Raw genomic sequence first — 26,935 nt, 5'->3', positions numbered from 1 at the left:
ATCAAGAGAACCGGCTTAGAGATTTTTTATTGGTTGGGTCTTGCTAGCGTGGAATCTTATAATTTAAGACCATATATAACAATCATTATTAACGGCTCCTATTCAGTACTAATTGTGATTGGTTCATGCATCTTGACATAAGCAAGTGATATAGTTTTTCAAAAAAGTAGCAGTTGTTTTTAACTACTTTGATTCATTAGCTTCGTTATTAACATTTTTTCCAAATCACTTTCCTTACCTTGAACAGGTCAAGGTTAGAGTTATAAAATAGTATTAGCATAGCTAGATGAGTTGTATTTGGAACCAAATATTACTTTTAAAACTGCCCTTTTCTTTCGAATTGAAAGGAAAAATATATTTGGAAGTCCTTAACAGCATAATACCTATCAATAAGATGTGTCATTGATGCCCAAATTCTATTATGTTAACTGGTCTAAACGACATGTCAGTACAGATAGACGCGTATTGTATTGCAACTAGAAAAATGTTTTGTACAAATTTTTGCAACTGTCAAAGTGCGGTGGAATTTACATTCAGTATTTGTGTGTACCCCCTCCTGAACCCAGGAGTTGTGATTTTCTATTCATACTGAGCTATCTCCTCTTCGGCTTGTTTGCCTTGTTGATTAAATGGTTACAAGTATACCCCTTTATAGTACCACTTATATTTACAAAATGAACACCCCGCGAGCACCTTCGATGCTGCTGGCAGAAGCGTGGCTGTTGTCACCAACCATTCATGCATGGCCCTGCCTTTTGGTTCTTCAGTAGATTCGGATCCATCTCCAAGAATAAGCAATTCGCAGACGTTTGGCACCACATCATCACAACCTGCAAATGCCAGTGTTCAACGAGATCCAAGTGCTTTAGCGAATGTGCAAATAATAATTAAAAAAAAAAAAACCTTCGAAAATGTTAATATACCCGATGAGTATATTCAATCAGCCCAAGCATACACATGATCCACCAAGAACCCAAGCATTCAAGAATCTTCTGCAGAGCATCATATTTAATCAGCCCAAGGGGCAGCGTAACAGAAGGAAACGTGATCCCTAGGCACTGGCACTATAAAGCTTCCAAAGTTATTGATGCCTTGGTGAAAACGGAAAGGACAAAGGGTGCTTCTTCCCCTGGGTGTATAGTAGTAGGAACTATAGTGTATCCCTTTGGATCAGGGTCCAGAACCATTTCACAAGATATTTCTCGAGAATTGACATAGTCTGTGCCACCAACTGATTCATGTAGGTATATGTTATAAGCTGCGCGTCGTCCTCGAGTTTTGAGTATTCTCATTCCAATGTAGAACATCAACGAATCATGACTGGATTGATAATTTCTAAAACCAGCTGTCGTTCTTGAAAACCCCACACCCTACAATATTATGACAAAAGGTTAAAAAAAAAAATCCAAGAGATGTCTTTTTCCTAATATAAGCGCTACTTAATGTTAAATACCTGTGTTAAAGTAATGAAAACATGAATTGGAAACGATGCATCTTGCCCAGTTGCTCTCAGTCTGAACTGTGGATTTTGATGCCATGTATCATAATCCTGGCAACCTCCAGCACTGTAACCACGCCATTGGCTATGAACAGAGTAACGCATCTCTGGAGGATAGATCCGACAAACATATATTGACCGAAAATGAATCTGGAAGTCTTGCCAAGACATCCAGAAAATACCATCCTTTGACTGTTAAAGTCAGACAAAGATGTCACTTTTGGTTATAGTAAATGTAAACAATACAAGGTAACAATAGCATAAAGTAACATTTTGCTCGTCAATAGTAATCTAAGAACCGATCCAGACTGCTGTAAATAAATAGTAAGGGGTCAAAGCATGTGACTAATCCCCTACAGAAAAGTAAAATTGACAACCTGGGGAACATGTTTCAGCTTGTGCTTCATCCTATCTGTCCATTCAAGTGAGGAATCAGACCACGGGCCATTCCACTCAACTTCATTGGCCCAGGGATTTCGGATCTGAACCAGTTTATGGCCATCGACCTCTCTCACCTAAAATTGAATCACATTAATGATCATTTGATTTCATTAGGATTATTAATGTGGTGGGGAATTTTCTCCCATTACCTGTAGTATAGAATAAGCATGCCCTTGCACAATGCCACTAGATGAGATGTGCACGTCTGAACCCGAAGGACTTCCTGCCCCTAGAAGGAAACCCTCTTGCTTGAAGCGCAACAGTTGGGACCAGAGTCTACCACTAGCAAGGTCAATCTGGGCTTCAGTACTCCTCATGTCAATTTCCTCCCCAGCGCCGCCAGTGAGGTCAACAAGAGCATCCTGAACAAGCCCACCTTCTAATGCTTCAAAAGAGCCGTGCAACTTTGCATATGCCTTCTCCACTATGGAGACCCAAAGTTCATTACCCTTCTTACTGGTTGCAAATGCAGCTCTACCCGGTGATTCACATGGAATCCAATCATCAACAACAACAGGGACCCACTCTCCCTAGATATTAGGAACCAGAATATGTACTGATTAAGACAGAAGACCATATACCAGACCGGCGATGTTATTATGCAGAGTGTGCCAAAATCCACATGAGCAAAAGTATAGAAAGGAGACCTTTAATGGTATGCATTTAGATTCTAGCCCTCCTACTCTTACTAGCTTCAGTTATGTCTGGCAAGTAGCAAGATATGGCTTTTGATAAATCTAAAAAACGAGAACTAAACAAAAGCCTTCTAGCAAAATAACACCATTAGTCTCATCAAATGACTTGCAGAAAATTTCCAGACATGACAAATGACAAATGACACAACTTCATACCAGATAATAAGCATTTATGACCTCCCAGAAGAAATAAAACATTTTCAATCAATTAGATTGGATGATACACGTGAATCAATGAATGTAGCTTACATGATAGTTAAACCCGAAGTTATTGAATAAATTATCTCTTATTACAACATGTTAATTATGGGTAAATCTATCCTTCTTGAGAGATGCCAAAATTAACTTACACTGCCCTCCCCCCCCCCCCATTTTGAAAAACTATACTCTCCTTCCTGACATCAGAACACGCACTAGGCTTACCTTTCTTGCAATAAAAAATAAGCAACAATTACACATTTTTCACCAAAATATCTATCATCCTCATGATAAATATTAAATATACATTTAACCATAATAACTGTCACTTTTTAAAACTTAAACTAGAATTAAATTATAGTTTTCAACACATAAATAATATTAAAATAAAATTCTAAGAAACTAATGAGTTATACTTTTTACGAAAAACATTAACCATACAGGTATTTTGCTCATAATTCAGTTCAAAGGGAGGTTTGCGTATATTTTTATAGCAGGGGAGCGTTGTTTAATTTTAGACTTCTTTAAGGAAAGGGGAGGGTATTACCCGTTACTTATTAATGTTTATCCTTCCTACAGTTGGTAGTTTTCTTCATTGAGTAATTATCCTCTCTTGGAAAACAGCAAAGGCAAGACAAATCATCAGACTATTGACCAACCTCAACAGCTGACGAAGTTAAGCTTTAAGTCATATCTATCTTAATGAATGCCTAGAAATTAAGCACAAATGCACATGCTAACATTTTAAGAAGGATCTCTACCAGAAAAACACCAGGCATCATCCTCAATTGCAACCATCTTGCACTATAGTCTTTCAAATGCGTTCTAAATAAGCATGACATTAAACGATAGCATTCAAATTACCCGTTTAAATTATAGTCTCTCTATGTAACCCTTCTTTTTGCTAGCCATGGCTGAGCCAATATACATATTCAATTCTAGAAGATTATGGATATTGTGAAATGACATGTCATCGCAATGTTCGTGTCTGATACAGGCATGCCCATGCTTCATAAACACTTAGTCATTCGTCAACATTATCTAAGTAAGACGAGAAATAAAAAGCATTCAACGTGAAATTCACCCCATAAACATTACCTGAACACAAAAGCGAACAGTATAGATTCCCTCCTCATTGTATCCTGGAGTAATTATCACTTCTGATATACGAGAAACCTCAGTCAAAACAGCAACAGCACTCAAGAACCAACAATCACCCAACCGGCCCTATTGAATGCACAAAAATACAAGTCAGGAAAATTGCAAAACGTAAAACAATTAAAAAAAAAATTAGATTCAAAAGTTTATCAAAGAAAATACAAGAATCGGTATTTACAGCCAAAGACTTGTAAATGAGATGGGAAAAAAAATTATAGAACCTGACAAACATCTGACGGATTTGCAGCCCCTGAAAATAAGCATGGACGACTATCTAGACAGTTCTGTCTCACAATTTCACTTGGTCTCATCCACTCAGAAACAACCTATATAAGGGGGGAAATCAGTTTGTTGTAAATTAAAAAAAAATACCTGAAGATATGACAAAGCTTTGAAGGGGAAAACCTGTAACTTTGCTGGAGGATTTGCAGGGTCCACAAACAATGATTGATCATTTGGAGGAAATTCCTGATCAGTAAACTGAGTTTCTCCTTTAGCAATGAGGGCTTCTTTGACAGCCAATTCCACAGATAGCATCCGCTGATTAATTTCTTCTTGTGTTTCAATTCTTGGTTTTCTAAACCTCCTGGCAAAGGAATCCACATCAACAACCACTGCATCACGCTCTGACCTTCTCTTCCTCCCACTAGAATACTGCCCATCCCAATCTAAATCATCTCTATCATATAAATCGACATCAACAGGATCACTCTCCCAATCATCGACCTTAGATGGAATAAAAAATTAAGGAAAAAGCAAAAAAAAAAGAAAAAGAAAAGAAGAAAGAAAGTAGATGTTAGGAAAAAGGTATTTACAGAAGATCCAAAGTTAATTCCCACTATTTCAATTGAATCCTAAAAGGGAAAAACGAGTGTACCCTAGATGGTGAATCAGCCCATTGCCAATTATCTTCAGGAAAGTCAAGCATACTAAAATCAGCTGAAGCCATTGTCGAGTAAAGAACAGAAATCTCATCTTCAGTTAAGCACCTTCCCCAGAGAAAAGCATCCATGATATGCATCTTAGATTCAACTCCTTCACTATCTGACCTTCCAAATGCATCCATATCTGTAGGTGGTCTAACTCCCACCCAGACTTCTGTGCTCTGTTCCCAAATGCTGTCACCTACAGACAATGGTAATCCAGCCTGGTAGCCATCAAATCCACCATCCAAATAACATGTTGCTTCACCTAAATCAGCATCAATTGTCATTGTCACAATATGCCACCTGCATCACAATTTAGTAGCCCAGAAATATTAGCACATGGCCCCATAAAGAAACATCAATGCCTTGACAAACATAGCATGCTTGGAAAAGGATTTAGAGAAGCACAAGACAAGTATTTAGTATAAGTTATTTCTTTGTCCTCATCACCTCATGCATAAAATAGTCTTAAAAGGCATGTGACATAATAACAAGAATCAGAACTCAGAAACGTGATCACTTAAATTTTTAGAGAACAAACCATAAGACCCAACAAAATAAAAAGAAAAGTCCAACCTCCCATCTGCAATACTTGTTGCACTGATACTCCACTCCTTTGCAACAGTTGTTTGTCTATCACCTTTAGTAATTAATCTAAGCCCAACTTGACCAGCCTCAATACCTTGTTCAGAACCAGCCACCAGAATCTCCCAGCAAACTTTCTTCTGAAACTCAGTCCCCAACAGACAAACTGGACCAGACTCGGGCTGAATCATCAATGTAACGGAGAAGCTAATCTTTTGACTTTGACAAAGGCTAGGATCAATTGGTCCACAATGCCTACCATTTGCTGTTGGTTCATCATCATGAACACACACAGCACCGGCAACTCCTGTCTGCCAAAGATATTATATGGCAACAAGAATCAGGACAGCATTATTAAGTATAATAAGGAAAAAAAAAAATCTCTGACCATGAATAATAAACAATGCCAGCAAACACATCCAAAAAATTAAAATTTTATCCGTTGGTGAAGGCCCCATGAGAAGAACACTAGCAGAAGACAAAGAAACTAACTAGAAGACTCTGACCACAAGGATGCATTGCTATATAACCTTCACATTAAAACAGTAGTTGCCATCATAACTAAAAATGGTAATTTGGGTCAAGCCCAAACCCGAATAAAAAAAAAATTAAAATATATATAAAATATAATAACTATTAATTAATTCTTTAATTTTTGTCATTTTATATTCAAATACCATATATTTGAGTGCATTACTATAATTTTTTTAAAAAAATTAAAATATTTATATTTTCATATTTTTAATATTTTTAATCAATAAAATATCTCAAAATAATATTTAAAATATATTTTAATATTGATTTTTATACTTTAAGACCCACTTATTTTTTAAAAGAATTTTTGAGTCCTATAGAAGAAAAATATTTTACATTCTTTTATAAAATAAGATAGTTAATTTTAAAGTAAAAAATTAAATTAAAAATAAAATCCCAGCACGTACGAATTCTCAACTCTACTACTAGACAAACATAATAAATAGAACAATGTCCTTGGATAATTTTTGGTTATCATCCATGCTAAACTTGGTTAAAAATTAAGAATAAACTAAAGTAAATACCCCCTGTATATAACGGTTAAACAACATAAAAAATTAAAGAAAAAAACAATTCTAGAAAAAAAAAAGTATTTTACTCATAATTAAATTAAATGATTTTGTTTTATATAAAATAATGATGACTATTTTTCTCATATTCTTAAAAACGAAAAGTATAGTTAACCCAAAGTTATTGAAAACTTTGAACTAATCAGGGCAATGATTTTAAGTTAGTGGTCTAAGATCTAACCATGATTGAATTAAGGTCAACTTGATCATAATTAAAATAATATAATTCAATTAAAATATATAAAATATTTATACATGATATAATAAGAGCAATATTTAAACAATTAAGATATTAATTTATAAGTAAAGGAAACATTAATTAATTAATTACACATAATACAACAAAACAGCAATTGAGTTGCTTAAGTATAAAGTTAATAAGTTATTATTTTTTCTTGTATTCTTTTAAAGTCAAAATAATATTTTATGCTTAACAGAGTTATTTAAAAATTAAAATTGGTTCAAAAAACAGAGAAAAAATATTTTAAAAAGTTTCAAATATTTGGGCTGACCCGAATAAGCCCGAAGGTGTTAGAGTCAAGCTTGGCTATATAGACTTTTTACATAAGATAAGATATTTTAAGCCCGATCTGAATAAGTCTGGCCCGCCTAAATTACCGACTCTAAATTCATAATGAAGGTCATTTTAACTTGAGGATGCAAATAATTAATCCAAGGACAAGGAACAAATGGGGGAATGCTTTTATTTTGTGGTCTTCACTATCACCTGAAAAAAGATTTTTTAATTTTTCTAATGTTGAGAATGTAAAATTTAAGAAAGTACACCAACCTGGAGCGCACGACGAGCTAACTGAGAAGAACGTATTCTACGAGCAATGCTTGAAACCCTCTCTCGAGCAAAAGAATCATCAAGAACAGAATCACTCCCAACGGCACGCACTGCTGCCGCCATGGCTGCAGTCTCTCTGCTGCCAGCATTAGGGATTGAGGAAAGCAGAGAAGCCTCAATCTCCTTCCATTTGCGTTCCTCTTTCTCAAGTAGGGCTTTCCTTCTTTCTTTCCCTCTACCCTCTTCCTCACGCCTCTGCATGAAGATTTCCTCTTCCATCTCCTTTTCTCTTATGTAACTACAAGAATGAAATATAAAATGATTGTTTAGGAACAGATATGCATTGTACAATTAAGTATAAATGAAATTTTCATAACAGCACCTCTCCTGAATGATTTCAAATTGTCTACGATCTTCTGGCATCCACTTCTTTATTTTCTTGGCACTCAGGTCAAAAACCCTATGCTGTCAAGAAAGAGTCTTAAACGAACCTCATCCTACAAGAGAAAATGAGTCACTATTTTCACACAATAACCTACATGCAGTACGTTGCAGGAAATTTCTTTTACCTGTACTCTTTCTGCTTTAGCAGTCAAACCAAACAACAACAGTAAATAACCACCAAACTTGTCCCACATGTATACCCATTCAGTATCAACAGCCTCTTCCAGAGCCAGAATTCGTGCATGAGCACAAACTATTCTTCTGTGATCCACATCACTGGTTGGTTCGTGGCAAAAAGTCCTCTCACATCTTAATTTACTAAAAAAAGATCCTGCAACCAATTCTTCATTTCTCAAACGATCTCTCAATTTCATCACATCGGCTCTGGGAAGCACAAAGTTTCCCGCCCTGTCATGCATAACAGTAGGGTCTCCAATTAAAAGTGCTGCAGAACTAGCTGACCTTTGTGGTGCAGAATAAGTTCCAGATAAAGCATTTCTGGTCTGCAAGGAAATAACAGGCAATCATTAATGACAATTTTAAATGCACTCTGCAAAATGTTCAGTCAGTTGCATCAGGTGTATGGGTATAATTTTAACTATCCGCAGGTTTGGAAATCTACATATAGAAAACTTAACCTTAATATATTTTAAACAAAATCCCATATTATTGAAAACATATGTAATGCATAATTTCCAAAAATTGTGTGCATTTCTAGAAGCCAAATTTTATGAGAATTTTGTTTCAGTAAAAGGACAAAAGTCGCAAAGATTCCTCCAACATGACAAGAAAAAACAACAGTACAACCATTGATATGACACCACAGCGGAACCATCCAAACACATTGAAAATACAACACACCTTGGTTGCTGATCGAGCAATTGCTTGAACAATTGTTTCCTTGCTGAGAAAATGCACAGCATCTTCCATCATCTGTGCATCATATGAAGGTTATATCAACTTCAAACAAAGGGTTAATGCCAAATAACAAATTAGGGAAATTATGAGAAGCCATTTTCTTTCATATCTTAAAAAATAATTATCTGTAATTATAAAAACAAACACTTGAAGCAGTTAAAAAGGTGGATAAATCCAAATGAAACAAACACTTAAAGGTTGACAGAAGTAGCACTGAAACCTTAAGAGTAAGGCATGGTCGAGAGACAGCAAATCCAAATGAAACAACAAGAGTAATCGCTGATACAGCCGCACCAGCAAAAGGTGGATAAATCTTTAAACTGGCAACAACACCCCAGCCCTCTGTTGCCAGTGCAATCCCATAAAGCATGAGAAAGGCCATACTGTTAAAGCGTAAACAAGTAGATAAATTGAGCAATAATTTAAGATAAAATGTAAACACTAAAAAAATATAAATTACAGGATAATTTTATTGGAAAAAAAAATGGGGGACAGCAAGGGGCATAATGGATAAACCTGACATTCTTTCCACAATCTGCATGAGCATCATACACATACACTGGAAGCACTCTAGGAGAATACACCACAATGGGAGGAGAAAGCAGCACCTAAAAAATATAAAATAAAAGGATTAAAATCTTTACTCTGATAAAGATTAATCATGACAGATTGACTACACTAATACAGTACTCACAGTCAAAGCCCGACCAGCAAGAAGAAAAAGAAATGAAAAATAACCAACTGATGCTCCAACAAAGGGCTTATCTGAAAAGAGAAAGTGAGAACAAAGACACAAGTACAGCAGTCAGTTCATGGAATGTATTTTGTGGTTAATGTAAGGACAAATGATAAACATGGCCATCACCTTCAAACCATCCAACAAGAAATGCTGCCAAAGCCAACAGAAAAGCAAGAAAGCAGACAAAGAACATTCGTGTTCGGCTCAAATAAAAATTGTTTGATGCCCAGAGGTGGATAGATCCAATTGCTAATACCATAAGGAGAAGAACCAATAGAAATGCAGCACCTATCTGTAAAATGGAAAAGAAGTGGTGGCAACCAAAAACAGTCAGAAAGAGGGGAAAAGCATGAACAATATGCAAGGTCTAGTCACTCAAGTATAAAGGTAAAACACTGAACTAAACACAATGAAGAGAATTGCACTTACAGTCCAAGGCTTAATAACAATTATCACAGCTGATATGGCACCAAGCAGCAGAAGGAGACCAATTATAACAAAAATATATACACCTCGGGACAGTTTCCAATCATCATCCTTCCTGAAAAGAGATATATTCAAAGGTCAGGCACCCATTCTATTGCAAAGCTACAGGTGTGTGCCTTTACCATATGATTAAGTGACAATTATGAGAAGGTTACCAACCACTTAAGCAAACCAGAACAAAGCGAGAGAACTGCTGGAATGCAGACTAGAGGAAGTAAAGCAGCTAAGAAATCACCCTTTGTTGGAATCTGATCACCCCTATACTTGATAACTTCTAAATAGGACACACCACAAAATGCTACAAGAACAACTGCATCCAGGAAAGTATTATATATGAAAATATGGACAAGCAGCAAATAAATGATAAATGTACAAATGTACAAGCACACATATATAGGGATCCATTACCTGCAAATATTCCAATACAGATAGCAGAGGAAGTGGAAAAACGATATGTGGCAAACCATGATATGATTGGCAGCACGCCAGTAACAACTAAAGCAATGGCAGATGCCATTGCCCAGCCAAGGTACACAGATGATGCATAAGGGGAAGCAAAGCTCTTCTGATCACCATTCCATCCCTTGTATCTTAAATCATCCAAAGGCTTTGCAGATACTATTGCTCCCAAAGCAAGCACAGATCCCACAAATATTGACATGCAAATGATAAGAACAATGCCCTAACAAAGAAAGTGAAATAAAAGGAATTATGCATTGACAAGAAATTTTATCGAAAATTAAATAAGCAACAAAGCCGTTAAAGTCCCTCAGGTACTTAACTATCAAAACAACAAATTTCCAGTTTGTAACCAATAATAACAAAAGTAGCTTCATTGGAAAATAGCATGATGAGTAATGGCTGACAACATTCTTGAACAAAAAATTTCTAGCGAGAATAATAAAATACGCTCTAATCAAAGTCACCAAATCCAGTAGAGGTCAATTTCACAAATCTAGATGCTCCTTTCTACTCTCAACCACCACGTGTGGAGATTTTTTTCCCCCCAAATTATCCCATCATGCCACAGCTCTTCAGTGAAAACAAAAAGTTTATTCAAGCACTGCCAAGAGCCAAACAATGCCAAACTGATAAGTCCCCAAAATGGGTGTTTTCATAGCAACTTTGATAGGTTAGACTCAGTCTATTTCCCTAGATAGGAGGATTTGAATGTTGCTTTCCTCCAGAAGCTTCACTTGTAACTCTCACTTTCAACATTTGCAGTCATTCATCTCCTATCAAAGCACTATCTCCTTAGCTTTTCTTTTTGGGAGTGAATGGGCATGCAAATTGAAATATAAGATAAAGGTCATCTAATTTACATAGCTTGCTGGCACATTTATTTTGGGTAGAAAAAGGCGTGAACAACATACCTCCTTTCTCACAGGAGTTAGTTCATTTTCTGCATTTCCAGCACAATTCGAATAAGGAAACCAAAACTGGTAACCATTACGAATCCATATAGGGAAGGCAATAGAGAGGCATGCTACTATCAGTGGCATAGTCAAGGACAACCCCAGGAGAACAGATGATTTACTGCAAAAGGCATACAGACAGATATTAATGCATAGCATGCACACAAAAGCACCTGTAGTTATGCAATTGAAGAAAAAGCATTTACAAGCAGTGAGCATGTTCCGCACACAACCAAATATATCATGTCAAGAAAGTAAATTGACAAGGTTATAAAGATGAAACCAGTCCAAGAGATAATTTGTTTCAGGAAGGTCAGTGGCATCCATGCTGATACTTTTAGAAAGGAACTTCTTTTGTTAAGAATGGAGTTGCTCAAAGTCTCTGTGTGGTATAGACTTTATCATAAGTCTAGAGCAAGTTGAACAAGGGAAACTGCAAAATCTGAGAGGATATATTTTATAGGCCCTGGTATGAATCTGATGGAACCCCAAAACCAGATTAAGGACCCATTTGTTTCAGCTTTTTTCCTAAAAAAAAAATTACTTATTTTTTTAAAAAAATCTATTTTATGATGTTTATTTTAACTTTTGAAAACAATCAGAATCTAAACCAAGCAGATATCTGATTATTTTAAGGAAATAATCAGATGCAATAGATGAGAGAGTATTTTATAAAGGAAAAGTTAATCATTCGATCCTTGTGGTTTTGACTTAGTTATAACTCTATCCCTAAACTTTGTCTCATTGTAACTTAGTCCTTAAACTTTGAATCTTGCAACTCAATCCTTATTTTTTAATCATTTAAATATTAGTCCGCGTATCTTAAAAAATAATATTATAAAGATTAAAATTATGTTAAAATTTAAATTACTAAACCCTTTTAAACTTTAAAAATATTAGAAGTTTGAAATATTTTTAACCTTTATAATTTTAGTTTTTACAATATAGGAACCAATATTTAAATAGTTGAAATTATAGGGATTGAGTTACAAGAAGCAAAGTTCAGGTATTAAGTTACAACCGAATTAAAACTATAAGAGCTAAGTTACAACGAGTTAAAGTTTAGGGATCGAGTTACAATTGAATCAATACTACAAGAATTAAATGATTAATTTTCTCTTTTCAAAATATAGGAGACACAAAAATATCATAAAATTTCAAAATAATTAAATAATAAATCATTTTTATAAAACAAAAATCAAGAAACATCATAAATTTTAAAAATAACTAATAGTCACTTTTTATTGTTGTAACCAAACGTAAAATAATATCTTTTTTTATAAAATCTCTAAACTATAAAAAAAACAATTTATATTTTAATCTTAAACAAACAAGCCCTAAAACTAAAAAAAAGCCTTTTCAACAAAAAGAGAAGGCTATTACAATAACTAATGCAAAACATAGCAACATGCCGAAATAAAAAAATCAAAGAAGCTGCAAAGGGGGCAAAAAATGCTCCTTGGCTCTCATAGGCCTAGAGATTCTACTCACATTGAGCTCATTTTTTCCTTACATCCTCTCGAACTTCAAATTCCAAAATAAATGTCGATAACCTAGTATTTATAAATAAATATTTATTGATACATTGTAAATGTGTTGTGAATGGGCCAGATTCATTGTACCGTACTTCTTCCCTATATCTCAACCCGTCCCCTGATTTATGGCCTATATTTACTGTTTTGATTCTCTGTATTTGTATGTATTCCCTTAAAGGGTTTAGTGATGAATATAGAAGTATTCTTCCCTCAAGCATCTTCACGGTATCAAAGCAAAAGGAAGGAGAATACGATTCCTCTTCAGACACAGAGTAGGAGATGAGTCCTCAAAAAGAGCAAACGCCACCAGTGAAAGAGGATTCCTACACAAATGGGTCCACACAAGTTGTCTCTTCTAGCCTTGCAACCTTTGCAGTTCTAATCGAACTAGAGAAGTTGAATGACAAGAGCAATCGCGAGTGGGCACACTTAATGACACTCACTCTCGAAGATCATACCAAACTAGGTATGATTTCAGGTGACTCTCCTGCCCTCCAACGTCTGACATCAAGCCTTGAAAGAAGTGGAAATCTAAAAATGCCCTAGTCTCTTCACGTTTTATAAATGCTATGATTCCGGCCATTAAAAAAAGCTTCATGCTTCTTTCTATTGCCCAAGGTATTTGGGAAGCTATTCATGAAGCCTACAACGATGGAGAAAATGTCTCCCACGTATTTGAGATAAAACAGAAACTTTCACTCTATCTAGAATGGTTGAAGTTCGGGTGAGAATTATCTCGAAAAGACCTCTATTTGGCAAGAACTAGATTTAATGAGTGATGATACATAGTGCTGCCATACTGCCGTTGGAAAATCCCAAAAAAAAAAAATAGAAAAGGAGCTATTTTTTAGTTGCTTAGAGGTCTGAATGCCATATTTGATGATGCAAGAGAGTGAATTTTGAGCACAAAACCTGTCCCATCTATTCGAGAGGCATTTGCTATACTAAAAGGGGAAGAATCATGGCAAAAAGTCATGCTAAAAGGGGACTCTACAGCACATTCTACATTGCCCGAATCATCTTCTACACTTGCCGTGCATTCCAACAGGCAAAAGAATAATAAGGGATGTCCTACTTGCAATCATTACAGCAAGGTCAAGCTCAAAAAAGACACTTGCCCGGATTTGCAAGGAAAACCTCCTGATTGGAAAACTTAAAAGTAGCTAAAGCATCCAAGGGCGAGGAACCCAACCTGGCTTCACAAGATGATCCTCTCAACAAGATTTTTGAAATGCTTGTAAGTTGTAACTATGAAAAGCAACAAACCAGCTGCAAATGTGGTTAAACAAGGTAATTTCTCTCAAGCACTAGCTACCATGAAAGGTAAGTGCATTGCACAAGTAACTGCTAAATTGTAGATTCGGGTGCATTCGATCATACGACCAATAACAATACATTTTTTGCGACATATCACATGCAAGAAAAAATTTGTTACAATTGCCAATGATTCTAATTGTTTGGTGGCTAGTAATGGCAGTATTTGTATTTCTACTACCTTTAGCTTTACATAATGTTCTTCATGTTCACAAGTTAAAGTGTACTATCTATTAATGGCAGTTTACTATCTATGAACCAATTGGCAAATAATGCACATTGACATGCTGATGGACCCATGGCTAATGAGTCCTATCCAATGGGCCAAGCCCTAGGCATGGAGTGCGTAAGGATTGCAAGAGAGGAAGAGAGACAAAGAGGACTATTTGCTGTATATATTTGGGGAGTGGCGTTTCAACAAGGCAGGCAAAAAGTGAGTATTGTGAGGGAGGGTGCCTGGTCTTTCAAACGCCAGGTTGGGGGTAGAGGAAGTTCTTTTATGCTTTAAGAGTATAATCCATTTGTGGGCCTTGTTAGAGTGTGAGCTAAGTTTTTGTCACTTTCAATATCTTATTTCCATTATGAGTCTGTTTATAGCTTGCAAATAAGTTGTAATAGACTTCTATTACTATTTTATTGAGCTGTATATTCAATAAAAGGATACCTTAGTTTTGTTTGGATCTGGGCTCCATCACATACTACTGTCCCTGCTAACCATCGCTTATTTCAAGATCTATCAACAAAGACGACGATTAGCAGTGCTAGAGACCTCAATGGGCTTTACTGCTCGGATGAAAGTGACGGTAAGAGTGTCAAAAATTGTAATAAAGTGTCTCCCCTTAGGTCTAGTAAGTTGGAGTTATGGCATAAATGGTTAGGCCATCCTAATTTTCATTATGTCTCAGTTATTTCCTTCAATTTGCTCTAATAAAGACTCATCTACTTTTTATTATGACTCTTGTGAATGTGCTAAACATCATCTCACATCCTTTCCTAGTCTTCATTATCATGCATCCCATCCTTTCACTATAATCCATAGTGATTTGTGGGGTCCCTCTCAGACTTTAAACCGAACACAAACTAAATGGTTTATATCCTTTATTGATGATCACACTCAGGTAACTTGGGTTTCCTCTTGAAAGGTAAAATTGAATTTTATAAAACTTGTGTTGACCTTTACAGAATGGTTCAAACACTATTTCACACGAACATTCAAATCCTTCACAGTGACAATGGCACTGAATATTTCAACAAAAATCTCTCCATTTTTCTTAAAGATCATGGCATCATTCATAAAAGCACATGTCCTTGTGGTCCTTAACAAAATGAGATTGCGGGAAGAGAAAATCGCCATATCCTTAACATTGCTAAAGTCCTTATGCTTAGTAGCCATGTGCCCAAATATCACTGGAACGATGCTGTTCTCAATGCTACTTACCTTATCAATCGTCTACCTAGTAGAACGTTGTCTTATAAAACTCCTTTACAAGTTCTCCATGCCATTTATAATCTATCCTATCTCACAAATAACCTTCCCCTCCGTGTGTTTGGTTGCACCCCCTATGCCCCACCTACATCACAGTAATAAACTTGACCCCCAAGCTATTCAGTGCATTTTCCTCGGTTACTCTGCCTCTCAAAAGGGATACAAGTGCTTTGACCCTACAACAAAATGTCTTTGTTACCTGCGATGTTACCTTTCATGAAGAAGTCCCTCACTACCATGGGTCTTCAATTAAAGGGGAGAGTTGGAGTGAATTGAAGCCCACAAATGAACCTGAACCTGATCTATTACCTTTGGAACTTGTTCCCTATGACACTGATAGTGGGGAGGTGCCTAATGACACAAAAAAGTCTAACCCAAGGGGAGAGACCACCAAGAAACTTGATAAGTTCTATACACGAAGACACAAGATAGGTACTATGCCCGAAGCTCCTAGCACTCACCAAGAGTCAAAACCAACGACAAGTCCCACAAAGGTGTTGGTCATAGTAATGAGCAGGTAGCAGTAGAAGAAATAGAAGATCTAGATCTTCATATTGTAGTAAGAAAGAAGCCTAAAGCTTGCACATGACACCCCATAGAAAGGTTCATCTCCTACCAAGCACTTTTCTCAAAATGTTGCACGTTTGATGCTCACCTTGATAGTGTCAAGGTACCAAATGACATTGATGAAGCCCTGGCCATACCTGAATGGAGGAAAGCAGTCATAGAAGAAATGGAGGCCTTGACTGAAATGGCACCTGGGTAGTTGTTGATCTTCCTATAGGAAAAAAGCCAATTGGTTGTAAATGGGTTTTCACCCCTAAATATTTGGCTAATGTAAGTCTGGAAAAATATAAGGCCAGACTCATTAAGGGCTTCTTACATCTCTTTAGGATCAATTATATATTGCACCCGTGGCAAAGTTGAATACCATCAAGGTATTGCTGTCATTAGCTGCAAACATTGCCAATTAGTTAGATGTCAAAAATGTGTTCTTGAATGGTGAACTCAAGGAAGAGGTATATATGAAAAGGCCTCCAAAGTTCCAAGAAAAAAATCAAACCAAGTGCGATGGCTAAAGAAGTCATTATATGGATTAAAACAATCACCCCAAGCATGATTTGAACAATTTGCTTGAGTGTTAAAGAGGCAAAATTTCTCTCGAGGGCAAAGTGATCATACTATGTTCCACAAACATGGAGAAGGAAAAATGACAGTTCTAGCTATCTATGTTGATGACATTGTTCTCATTGGAGATGACACAACCAAAATTGACCACGTTAAAGCTGCTCTAGCCCAAGAGTTCCAGATAAAGGATCTTGGAGAAATGAAATACTTCCTGAGGATGGAAGTGGCCAAATCAAAGAAGGGAATTTACATCTCTCAAAGAAAGTATGCTCTGGATCTCCTAAAGCGAACAGGCATATTGGGGTGCAGACCAAATGATACTCCCGTAAGAGTGGACAAGATCAGTACAAATGAAGATCTTAGTAAGTTGGTTGATAAGGGAAGATACCAGAGCATATGGTGGGAAAGTTGATATAACTCTCACACCAAATCAGACATCGCATTTGCAGTAAGCGTGATTAGTCAACACTCACATGATTCGAAGCAAAAACATCTAAATAAAGTTTACAGGATTCTTCGCCATCTAAAAGGTTCACTTGGTATCAAACTATTATTTAAAAAATCAAATAAGAGAAATGTGGAGATGTTTACAAATGTTGATTAGGTAGGTGACCAAGATGACCAAAAGTCTACCTTAAAGTATTGCACATTTGTGTAGGGCAATCTCGTCACCTAGAGAAGTAAGAAACAAAGTGTTGTTCCTAGTAGTAGTGCTGAGGCTGAACTTAGAGAGATTGCTCTTGGATTCTGTGAGGGTATTTGGCTCAAGCGACTCTTGAAGGAGTTGAAGCAAAGTAAGAATCTCCCAATTAAATTATATTTAGATAGCATAGCAGCCATTAACATATCGCATAATCCTGCTCAACATGATAGAACCAAGCATGTTGAGATTGATCAGCAATTTATCATGGACAAAATAGATGAAGGTGTTATTCGATTGTCCTACATCCCATCCAAAGAACAATCCGCAAATATCCTTATGAAGGGATTGGCTCGAGACAAGTTTGAATATTTTGTTAGCAAGTTGGACATGATAAACATCAATGATCTAACTTGAGAGAGAGTGTCCATAAGCTAGTATTTATAAATAGATATTATTTATTGTAAATATGTTATTAACTGCCCAGATCCATTGTATCATATTTCTTCCCTATATCTCAACCTATCCCATGATTTATGGCCTATATTTACTGCTTTGATTCTCTGTATTTGTATATATTCCCTTGAATGATTCAGTGATGAACATAGAAGTATTTTTCCCTCCAATATCTTCAATAAACCCCTTCTAACCACAATCTCTCTCATTCCCTCCAGCTCACCCCACTCATACACATTCCATGTGACAATTAAGTACCTAACCCTCTTTTTTCTTCCCCCAGGCCAGCTCCTTCTGATGTCTTTTGTCTTCGTTGTATTTTCCATAAGCCTTTAGCCTCTCATCTCAAATGTTTCAAGCTAATCAGGATCTCAAACTAATGCCTATGATGAACATTAACCACAATAATAACTGGATTTCATAAAATAATGTCTAAAAATTCTGAAACAATAATTATACAAATATATGAATCCCAGTTGTGCACGACATTTTTGCATCTTGATTAAACTGTATAACTTATTTCAGAAAGGAGTAAACTCCATTATAAAGGGATAGATATAAACAAAAGAGCACATATCCTGTGAAAGGCAGTTAGGATTAAATTTTGTACACCATCTTAGAAAATATAAAAGAATAAAAAGGCGCGTAACATAAGTGATGGCATGATAGGCATGAAGAATAGCATCAAAACAGAAACCTAACATAACAAACGAAAAAAATGTACCAAAGATTATTATATAAAAACAACTAAATTAAAATTTATTTTGACAGCTATCTTTCTATAATCTAACACGCAAGACTTCCCAAGCATAATGTAAGGGTGGGGGAAAGTATTTCAGTAGAGTTTGGAGAAAATGATCATAGGGACTATGATAATGAAGGATCTGAAAGTTGAAAGTAAATATTTTATGCAGCAAGATAAGCAAATAGTGCATGTAATAAGTAATTTATAAACCATTTAATTGAAGGGCATACCTCAAGAAGGAAAGCAACAATCCAACACACGTGCTGAGCAGCCATGCAATAAAACCATACTGAAGACAGCAAATTTGGAGAGAGAAGGGTTATTAGTATTCACTAAATCCCAATAGAATTAGAAAAACATTACACATTATTCATAAAGCCCCACCCAAAAAACACAAAACTAGTTATACACACCAGGCATAAAGAACAAGGCTCATCAACATGATAAAGCAGCCATCAAGAATGCATCTCAATGTTGCCTTGAATACAAGAGTTTAAAATAATATTAATAATATAACCACCACAAGCATCCTATAAATTTTGAGGAACTAAGAATAGGCCTGAGCATTGGCATAAGAGGCCTAATAAAATCAGCCCAACCTAGCCATGTTCGTCTGGTGGGGCCAGGTCAAAGCATGAACAAGAGGCCGAAGCTGACAAATTAGTCATCTTGAACATATGGCCTGTCCAGTTCATGGGCTGACTCCATAGGCTCATCCAACTTGGACCAGACTGTAGCTTTATTTTCCCCCCTCAAGAAAATGTATACAATGCATTTACTCATTTAACGGTTATAGATTCAAAACAAAAAGTCTCGATCTCTCTCAATCTGATGCTAATTTTAATATCACTTCCCTCTCTCTCTCTATTGTAAAATCTGCTTCTTTCTTCTGTTATTTTATATTCTTCCACAGCTTTTGTTCTCTTCATAGGCCATGGTTGCGAAGCTCAAAACGACACCCACCAATCAACAAAGATCAGAGATTAGATTTCGAGAATTTAGAGAGACCTGAATTCATATTCATTAATGAAGGAAGAGGGTGAAGATGAAAATTGAGGCTATTGTTTGTCTTGCTACTTCTATTATCTTTCTTGTTAATTTTTTTCAAACCAGAAGTGGGAGGAATGTTATTGTAGTATTATGATATCAGTATTGACCCTTAGCCCAGGCCCACAAATAGTTGTAAGGCTTGGCTCACTCAGATATGAGTTAGAGCTCTTGTACTAGGATTAGAATGATGTAACAAGAAGTTCATTCTCTCCTATTCTCACTGACTCTGTTTGACTAGTTGACTAATAGCAGTGGAAAAATCAGGATTCCCACCTAAAGCTAAGAACTGTAAAAGTAGATTATTCCTTTTCATTCATTAAAGATGAGTCATTTCTCACTTAGCTTCTCCAAAGCATGCCTGTCTAAAGCTAGTCCTTCAATAATTTTTCCCAATAGGTTTTAACCTAAGGAGTATTATATTGTGAGGTTAATTCCCTTGATTTTAACAGATGGAAGGACATTTGAATGGGGAAAAATGATCGAAACTAAATTAGAAAAGCTAGACTTTGGAAGACCAAATTTAGAAGTCAACCATCTTCAGGAATGCAAGCAATGTTTTATTCCCGAAATAATTTTACCAGACTCAAAGAGAACATACTTCACAAGGCTCACAAACTGCAAAAACTGATAGCAGCATCTATAATGATAAGAAGTATTTCAACAGAAGCATTAGGCAAGTAAAAACAGCAATTGTAAGTTGATCAACTAGATTACAGATTAAAAAGTTAAATTCATCAGTTTAGGTAGAAAAATTAAGCATAGTCATAAAATAGTCATACTAGTACCTTCCTTGGTTTTGATGTCATGGCCATTTCTTCTGCCTTAAGTGATCGAAGGAAAGCCATGATTGAACAGACCACAGGAGACAACATGAGCACAGCAAAGCCAAACTCAAACTACAAGGAATAAGGGTTCAGACGATGTCAGGGGAAGTACATCATTTGAAATAACAAAATCAATAGTATATTACTGAACAAATTACTATTAATGCAAAAATAAAACAAATGTAAGGTTTTCATAACAATAGTGTGCAAGCCCATTCCCACAAATCAAATCAGAAATTAATCCAGGGAAAGCCTCAGCACTCACCTGCTGGTGTGTTGCATTAATAATTTTGATTGTGTTTGGACGGAAGATAGCAACAGTGATGGTTTCAAGGATGAAAACAAAACTAAATAAGACCCAAGCTCGCTCAGGAGTACCCACAATGTGGTGCAATACAAGTCTGGATAATTGAAGCCACTTTTCAAATCCATGAAGCCTTAATTCTTCAGATAATGAAATTTGATTAGGAATGGCATTGTCAACACTATTAGAGTCAACAATGGTAATATCTGTATTGTCACGATGATCTCTATCTGCATCAAGACTACTCCTTTGCAACAAAGCCAGAATAGTTGGGTCCAAACTTTTCTCTTTCAACATCACAGCAAAATTAGGATCCAAGCCTTTATCTTGTAACAAAGTACTTAACTCACGATCACCCTGTCTTGCTCTTCTTTTCAGTATAGATGTGATTCTAGGGTCATTCAACCTTTCCTGAAATGCCACAGCTAAATTTAAATCGAGTGTTTGTTGATTTGCAGAGTTTGATGCACTAGAGTCACACGCTTGACTTTCAAGACCACCACTAGAACAAATGACCAAGGAATTATTGGGATCCAAGTTTCTATCAGCACATGAGATTCCACCCTCAGGCTCATGAACAGCTGAGCGACATGAGCTGCTATGTAATGCTAAACTTGGCCTTCCACTATCTATACTTTTGTCACTGTTGATTCCCTCCTGCAAGCTAGCAGATTTAGACAGAACACTATTCCAATTGCTCCCTTCAGCTGCAGCCATACTCCTGCCAGCTTCAATGACATTGCCAAGATTACCAGCTTCAACACTGCTGCTGCGTTTCATACTTGAGCCACAGCCTTCAGAAGAGCTAGATGAACTATTTTGTTCTTTTCTACGAAAACCTTCTCTCAACCGAATCACTGTGCTCTGCAAGGCATCTCTCCTTGCTGCCAATGGATTTGTGACTGATAGGTGCCGAGATACAGCAGCTCCTAAAAGTACAGAAGCCACCACAGCATAACTGACACAGTGGCCCAAATACCTGAAGGTGGAAAGCTGAGATATGTCAAAAAAAACAGTAACAAATGCAGTAAAAGAAAAGGCAGCAACACTCAATTCTAAAGACACTAACCAGTAGTGCACACCAAAGCAAATGAGAAACACCCGAGACATTCCCGCAATGAACAGTGCAGCAACACGATTTTTAAGAAGTTGGAAACCATAAAGACAAGCTCCCATATTCCAGTCTACAGATCAACAAATGAGCAGAAAAAGACAAATTGAGAATTTTTACTGCTATCAACATAAACATGCATTCAACAGAGTCAATAAAAAACACAGATAAATAATATACCAAGAATGATAACAGCAGCAGATGTAACATATCCAAGCCAATGTGCCTCCTTTGCTGTCAGACCATACAAGATGGAGTAAACAACAAGAACTAATAATGAGCCTAGATAGAGAAGTCCAAGATGTGATGCCCTGGAAAAACAGAAAAACCACGGAAACATGAAAGAAAGCAAGGCAAAAATATGAAATGTGAAAGCTACAGCAAGATCTAGAAGAACTTGCCTTCTAGATTGCCGAGGATACAACTCATTTGGATCTGGTGGCTCAGGTAAACAAGCCAAAGGACCCATTTCAATACAATCAGAATAAGCGAATTTGTAAGCCCTTCGTACATACTCATCCACATCCAAACCATTTCCTGCAATGATCAAGGTAAAGAGAATCCCTCAAACAAGAAAACCAAATAAATACCCATTTCAAAGGAATTTCACAAGACAATGTCTCCATAATCAAGAAAGGATCCAATAACAACAGTAATTCATAAAACAACAGGTGTTACAAAAAGTATACCATTAAAAACCATTCTGCAAATAAACAGCATGTTAATTGCTAAAGCAATTGCTGACACTCCAAAAAAGAAGCCTGAAGGAGAATAACGCTCAGATGCATGTGAGCCAGCTGTAACATATACTGCACAAAGTTCGTATGTACAAAGTAGGGCAACAGCCAGAAGAAGAAGAACGGCAACGGCCCCTGTCAATGAGAAATGTAAAAATTAACTTGAGATATAAAAATCACAATGAAACTGAATACAATATCATCAACATGCCCAGACATATCATCATTGCAAATGAAGCATCTAGATATACTTTTTGAGTCTGATCTGCACCTCATCTCTTCTCCCTGTTCATATCTTTTATTTTAGACAACTTGCCATATAACTTAGACAATGAAGCAACATAAATAACAGCAACAAGTACTATGCTGCAGATGTAAACAAGCTTGAGCATCAACCACTTTGACATTAGATCTAAATAAGCAAAAACGCTTCCTCTAGTTTGTCCTAATATTTTCAACACAACTACATTTCTGAGGAACTTAACTCATCTCACAACATCACCTTATTTATATCCTAACCAATGATACTCTATTCTATGTCAACTTTCCATGAAGTCACCTCCTCCGTCAGTTACATCTACATTTATTGTTGACTTGATATTTCAATCACAAAATAGCTACAGCTACAGCTACAGCTGCGCCAATATTTTGACAGAAATGCTTTTACTATACTTATAGTGCAGATTGAAGATCCAATTAAGACAATAATTCCAGCCAAAACTACTCTTGCAGTACAGAACATTTCCTTACAGGAGCAAATTAAATCATCCAAGCCAGAAACTTAGTTGAATAACTCGTTAGAGAGAGTAACAATATAGCACTACTGTATTTGATGCAGTTCTCTCTCCTCCATTTCATCTTTAATTAAAATAAGGAGCCAATAAATCACAGCAGCACAGTGAAACAAGAATTAGTACATTAAAAAGACCATAGTACTATATTATCCTTGAATACACAATCAAACAACTATGCACTTGTTATCATAATCTTGTCAACTTTCTTTATGAAGTTATAAGAAAGAAACTAGGTTTTCCATTTGTAGCCACACACTTATCATTGCGTAGTTTGTAATACATGCCTGCCCAGAAAACTGCTTCAATTTACCCTTAGTTATGATTAGCACAACAAGCTTATAAATGGGTACAAACTGAGGAACCACGACATTAGAAAGTCATTTTTTGTAAAATAATAGATGCAAATGGCATTGTCAAGACAAGTGACTCAATTTTTCATGTTTCCATTGAAATATACAATATCCTTCAATTTCTAGAGGAGCTAAAATGAATTTGCAGCAGACCATTAAAATTTCATTATTTCCCCACATCAGAATCCAGCAAAGAAAGGAATAAGATTTTTCCTAGTTATGACCATTTTTCCATCATGACCAAGAAAAAAATACGAATTTAAAAAAAAAACAATAATGCTTTGAACATTTACTTGCATTTTATATGTCAAAATAAAATTCCCAAAAACAAAATATAAAAGCCACAAAGGACTAGTAACTTTTAAAACGCTATAGTGTCAGTTGTCAAACAAAAAAACCAATCGAGAAACAAAAAATGGAAAATAAAGAAAGTAAAGGGACAATCTGATTTAGTAAACTTAAAAAACATATCAAAAACATATAACATAATCATGTACTTGAACTTGATTAAACATCACAGCTTGCATAAAATGGATAATGCAACATAGTAACATACATCTACTTCAAAAGCTAAGCCATAAACAAAATTTCGTAACATGCATTTGAATCTTGACCAAAACAAATTAGCAATTTTGGTTTTGCATCACATGGAATACGTAATAAATGAGCAAGAAGATACATACTTGAGCTTTGCCATTGTGTTCTCCACCAGAGCATAATTGAATAGAATGCCAGTAATAGAGCAGTGCCAGCCATTATTACAGCCAAACCAATCAGGTCTCTACCCAATATTGCAATCAACCAGGAACCCCAAGTTATAAGCACCAGAATCGGAGAAATAACAATGATCCATGCAGACAGATTCAGCAAACCACAGAGCAAATGAAGTTGAGGACCTTGCAAGATATTTGGCCACTTCCGAGCAAAAATCCAACTGAAAATATAACTTTCAAAGTAAAAATTCCAGGAAAGTGATTTCTAAAAGATGTTCTCTAGACAACCAGGAGTTAAACGTAATCCCAGAAAAATGAAAGGAATCTAATAAGAGGGTTCCAACAATTCAATACCTTTCCTTTCATTTTTCAATAAACTTTTACTCCAAAATGCAACAATAATATCAAAACATTTTAATTGAAAAAAAAAATAGCCAAACTCACAAACATTGAACACCCTTACTCCAAAATGATATATAAACCTTCTAACATAAATACAAAATTATTGACAAGATCTTTGATATTCACAAAACCATCTTCCAAATGTCTGCCAATATAAAAGAACACAACAACCTAGTCATGGATGACTTCCACCATATAATATTTGATAACTTACAACCCTGAAATTTGGTTTGCCTTAGCTGTTCCATGATTTGATGTAAGATACTAAAAGAAAATAACTTTTGAAATTACTACGCAAGTCTCTTCAGCACCTCCTGTCCTGCTACTTATGCTCCGATTTTTTCAATTTCCAGTTAAGCACAAGTATAAACAAAAGTTGTTTCCATGGTGTCAACTGTGGGATCAATGTAGGCGAGATTGAAGCCTACCAGTAATAAGCCAAAGGATGCACATTTCTTATTTATCAAGTTGAACCCTTTTAGGCTGCTTATTTTGCACTTGGGATCTATTCCATCAGCAACATTGTTATTATTAACAAAAACGACCGTGCATATTAAAAAGAAATCCGCAGATTAGAGAAAATGAAGATAAAAGCAGCAAATCACTTAGAAACCGTCTATATTAATACTCCATTGTGCTTCCCAGGCATAGAACCATTGTTTTTAAAGTTATTTAAACATCAAAAGGCTCACAGAGTTTAAACGTGCGTTGAATGGAATGGACCTTATTAGATAATTCATAATTCTAGATCTGAATTCTGAAAACACCTTTATATTTGCATCCAAATGATAAAAGAATCCAAAATTTCCAAAATTTCAGGATAAAAATTAGTGAAGTATTTCCTAAGTGATTCATTTAGAGTGCATAACAGCCAATGCCAGCAAAGATTCTATGATTTAATTGCAACCCTAAGACACAGCTTAATACCACACACGGTCTAGTAAAGCAACAGAGTAGAATTCTGAAATTGCATTTAATAAATTTATCCAGTTAATTGTGGTAAGAGATTAAGATGTCCAAAATTTAAACGGCACCTGTAAATTCGCCATGGCCTCCAGTTCACAAGCCACAGTATGGAGAAGGAACCCAATCCCAGAACTGAGAAGAGGATCCCAGATATCACGCAAGCCAACATGAGCCTACGGTCATCCCCTTCCATGGCCTCCTCTTCTCAAATACAGCACATGCACCTAGTCAAACTCAGAAAGAGTAAACAAAGAGAAGACAGTAAGAAAAGGTCGAAAATGGTAGAATGTAGTAGGAAACTGAATGGGTTCCACCTACTTGACAGTAGCGAGCTGAAATTGCAACAACATGATGATGAATTCAGAAGGAATGGTTCATTCTGGAAATGGCCTCTGAAGTCGGGAGCTAGGGCTTGGGGCAAGAATTTAGCAGAGCATAAACAACGAAATTAATTGCAGAGTGAAGCTAGGGTTAGCAAGAAAGAGAGTAAGAAGAAAAATCAAGAAAATGAAGCGCTTGTCTGCTTTATTTTGTTTCTATCTTCTTTAGGTATCTCAGATAGTTGCAGCGTGAAAGAGTAAAGATTAAAACCCTACTTCTCTCCGTTGTTCCGGTTGAACTGTGAAAGAATGTGAATGGGAAGTGAAAAGGATTTTCTGGAGAGAGGAAGAGCGGAAAAGACAGGGGCCCAGACAGAAAAAGGAATTTCAGAATGACTTAAAAATAGAGAGGGTGGGGGTGTTGGGGAGTCAGGGCTGGGTCATGCCTACTTCCCGCGAATACGCGTGAAGGAACTCACCAATGACAAGGCGAGGCCAAAAACAGAGACGCGGACTGGGACCATTAGGTCGGGAAGTGAATTTCACGCCCGGTTTGTCGCATGTGCAGAAAATACGTGAACGGAGGCTTTGTGGACTCACATTTCTCAGACGACGGGAAACTACCTTATTTAAATTACCTCATATTGCATCCGTATACGATATT

The 26,935-nt window shown here is 36.2% G+C and overlaps 1 protein-coding gene across 1 annotated transcript; it reads right to left on the bottom strand.

Moving 5' to 3' along the window:
• Positions 1-445: 445 nt before the first annotated feature.
• On the bottom strand, positions 446-26,613 carry LOC129309327 (calpain-type cysteine protease DEK1). Its single transcript, XM_054950871.1, is given in 33 exon segments — positions 446-830; positions 924-1,370; positions 1,454-1,690; positions 1,876-2,013; positions 2,089-2,469; positions 3,931-4,059; positions 4,212-4,316; positions 4,396-4,716; positions 4,868-5,219; positions 5,493-5,812; positions 7,395-7,692; positions 7,777-7,849; positions 7,852-7,891; positions 7,964-8,341; positions 8,700-8,771; positions 8,977-9,139; positions 9,273-9,364; positions 9,451-9,521; positions 9,622-9,787; positions 9,925-10,036; positions 10,141-10,291; positions 10,390-10,663; positions 11,355-11,517; positions 18,931-18,989; positions 20,536-20,646; positions 20,840-21,857; positions 21,948-22,062; positions 22,170-22,300; positions 22,391-22,526; positions 22,679-22,861; positions 24,554-24,804; positions 26,020-26,175; positions 26,270-26,613. Coding segments are annotated over 31 exon segments (6,471 nt in total). The 5' UTR covers positions 26,145-26,175; positions 26,270-26,613; the 3' UTR covers positions 446-830; positions 924-1,064.
• Positions 26,614-26,935: the final 322 nt, after the last annotated feature.

This window comes from Prosopis cineraria, unplaced genomic scaffold (assembly GCF_029017545.1).
Source record: "Prosopis cineraria cultivar Desert tree isolate PC_DT_omini unplaced genomic scaffold, ASM2901754v1 PC4, whole genome shotgun sequence".
NCBI classification, from domain to species: Eukaryota; Viridiplantae; Streptophyta; class Magnoliopsida; order Fabales; family Fabaceae; genus Prosopis; species Prosopis cineraria.
This window is presented reverse-complemented; position numbering and strand designations above follow the sequence as displayed.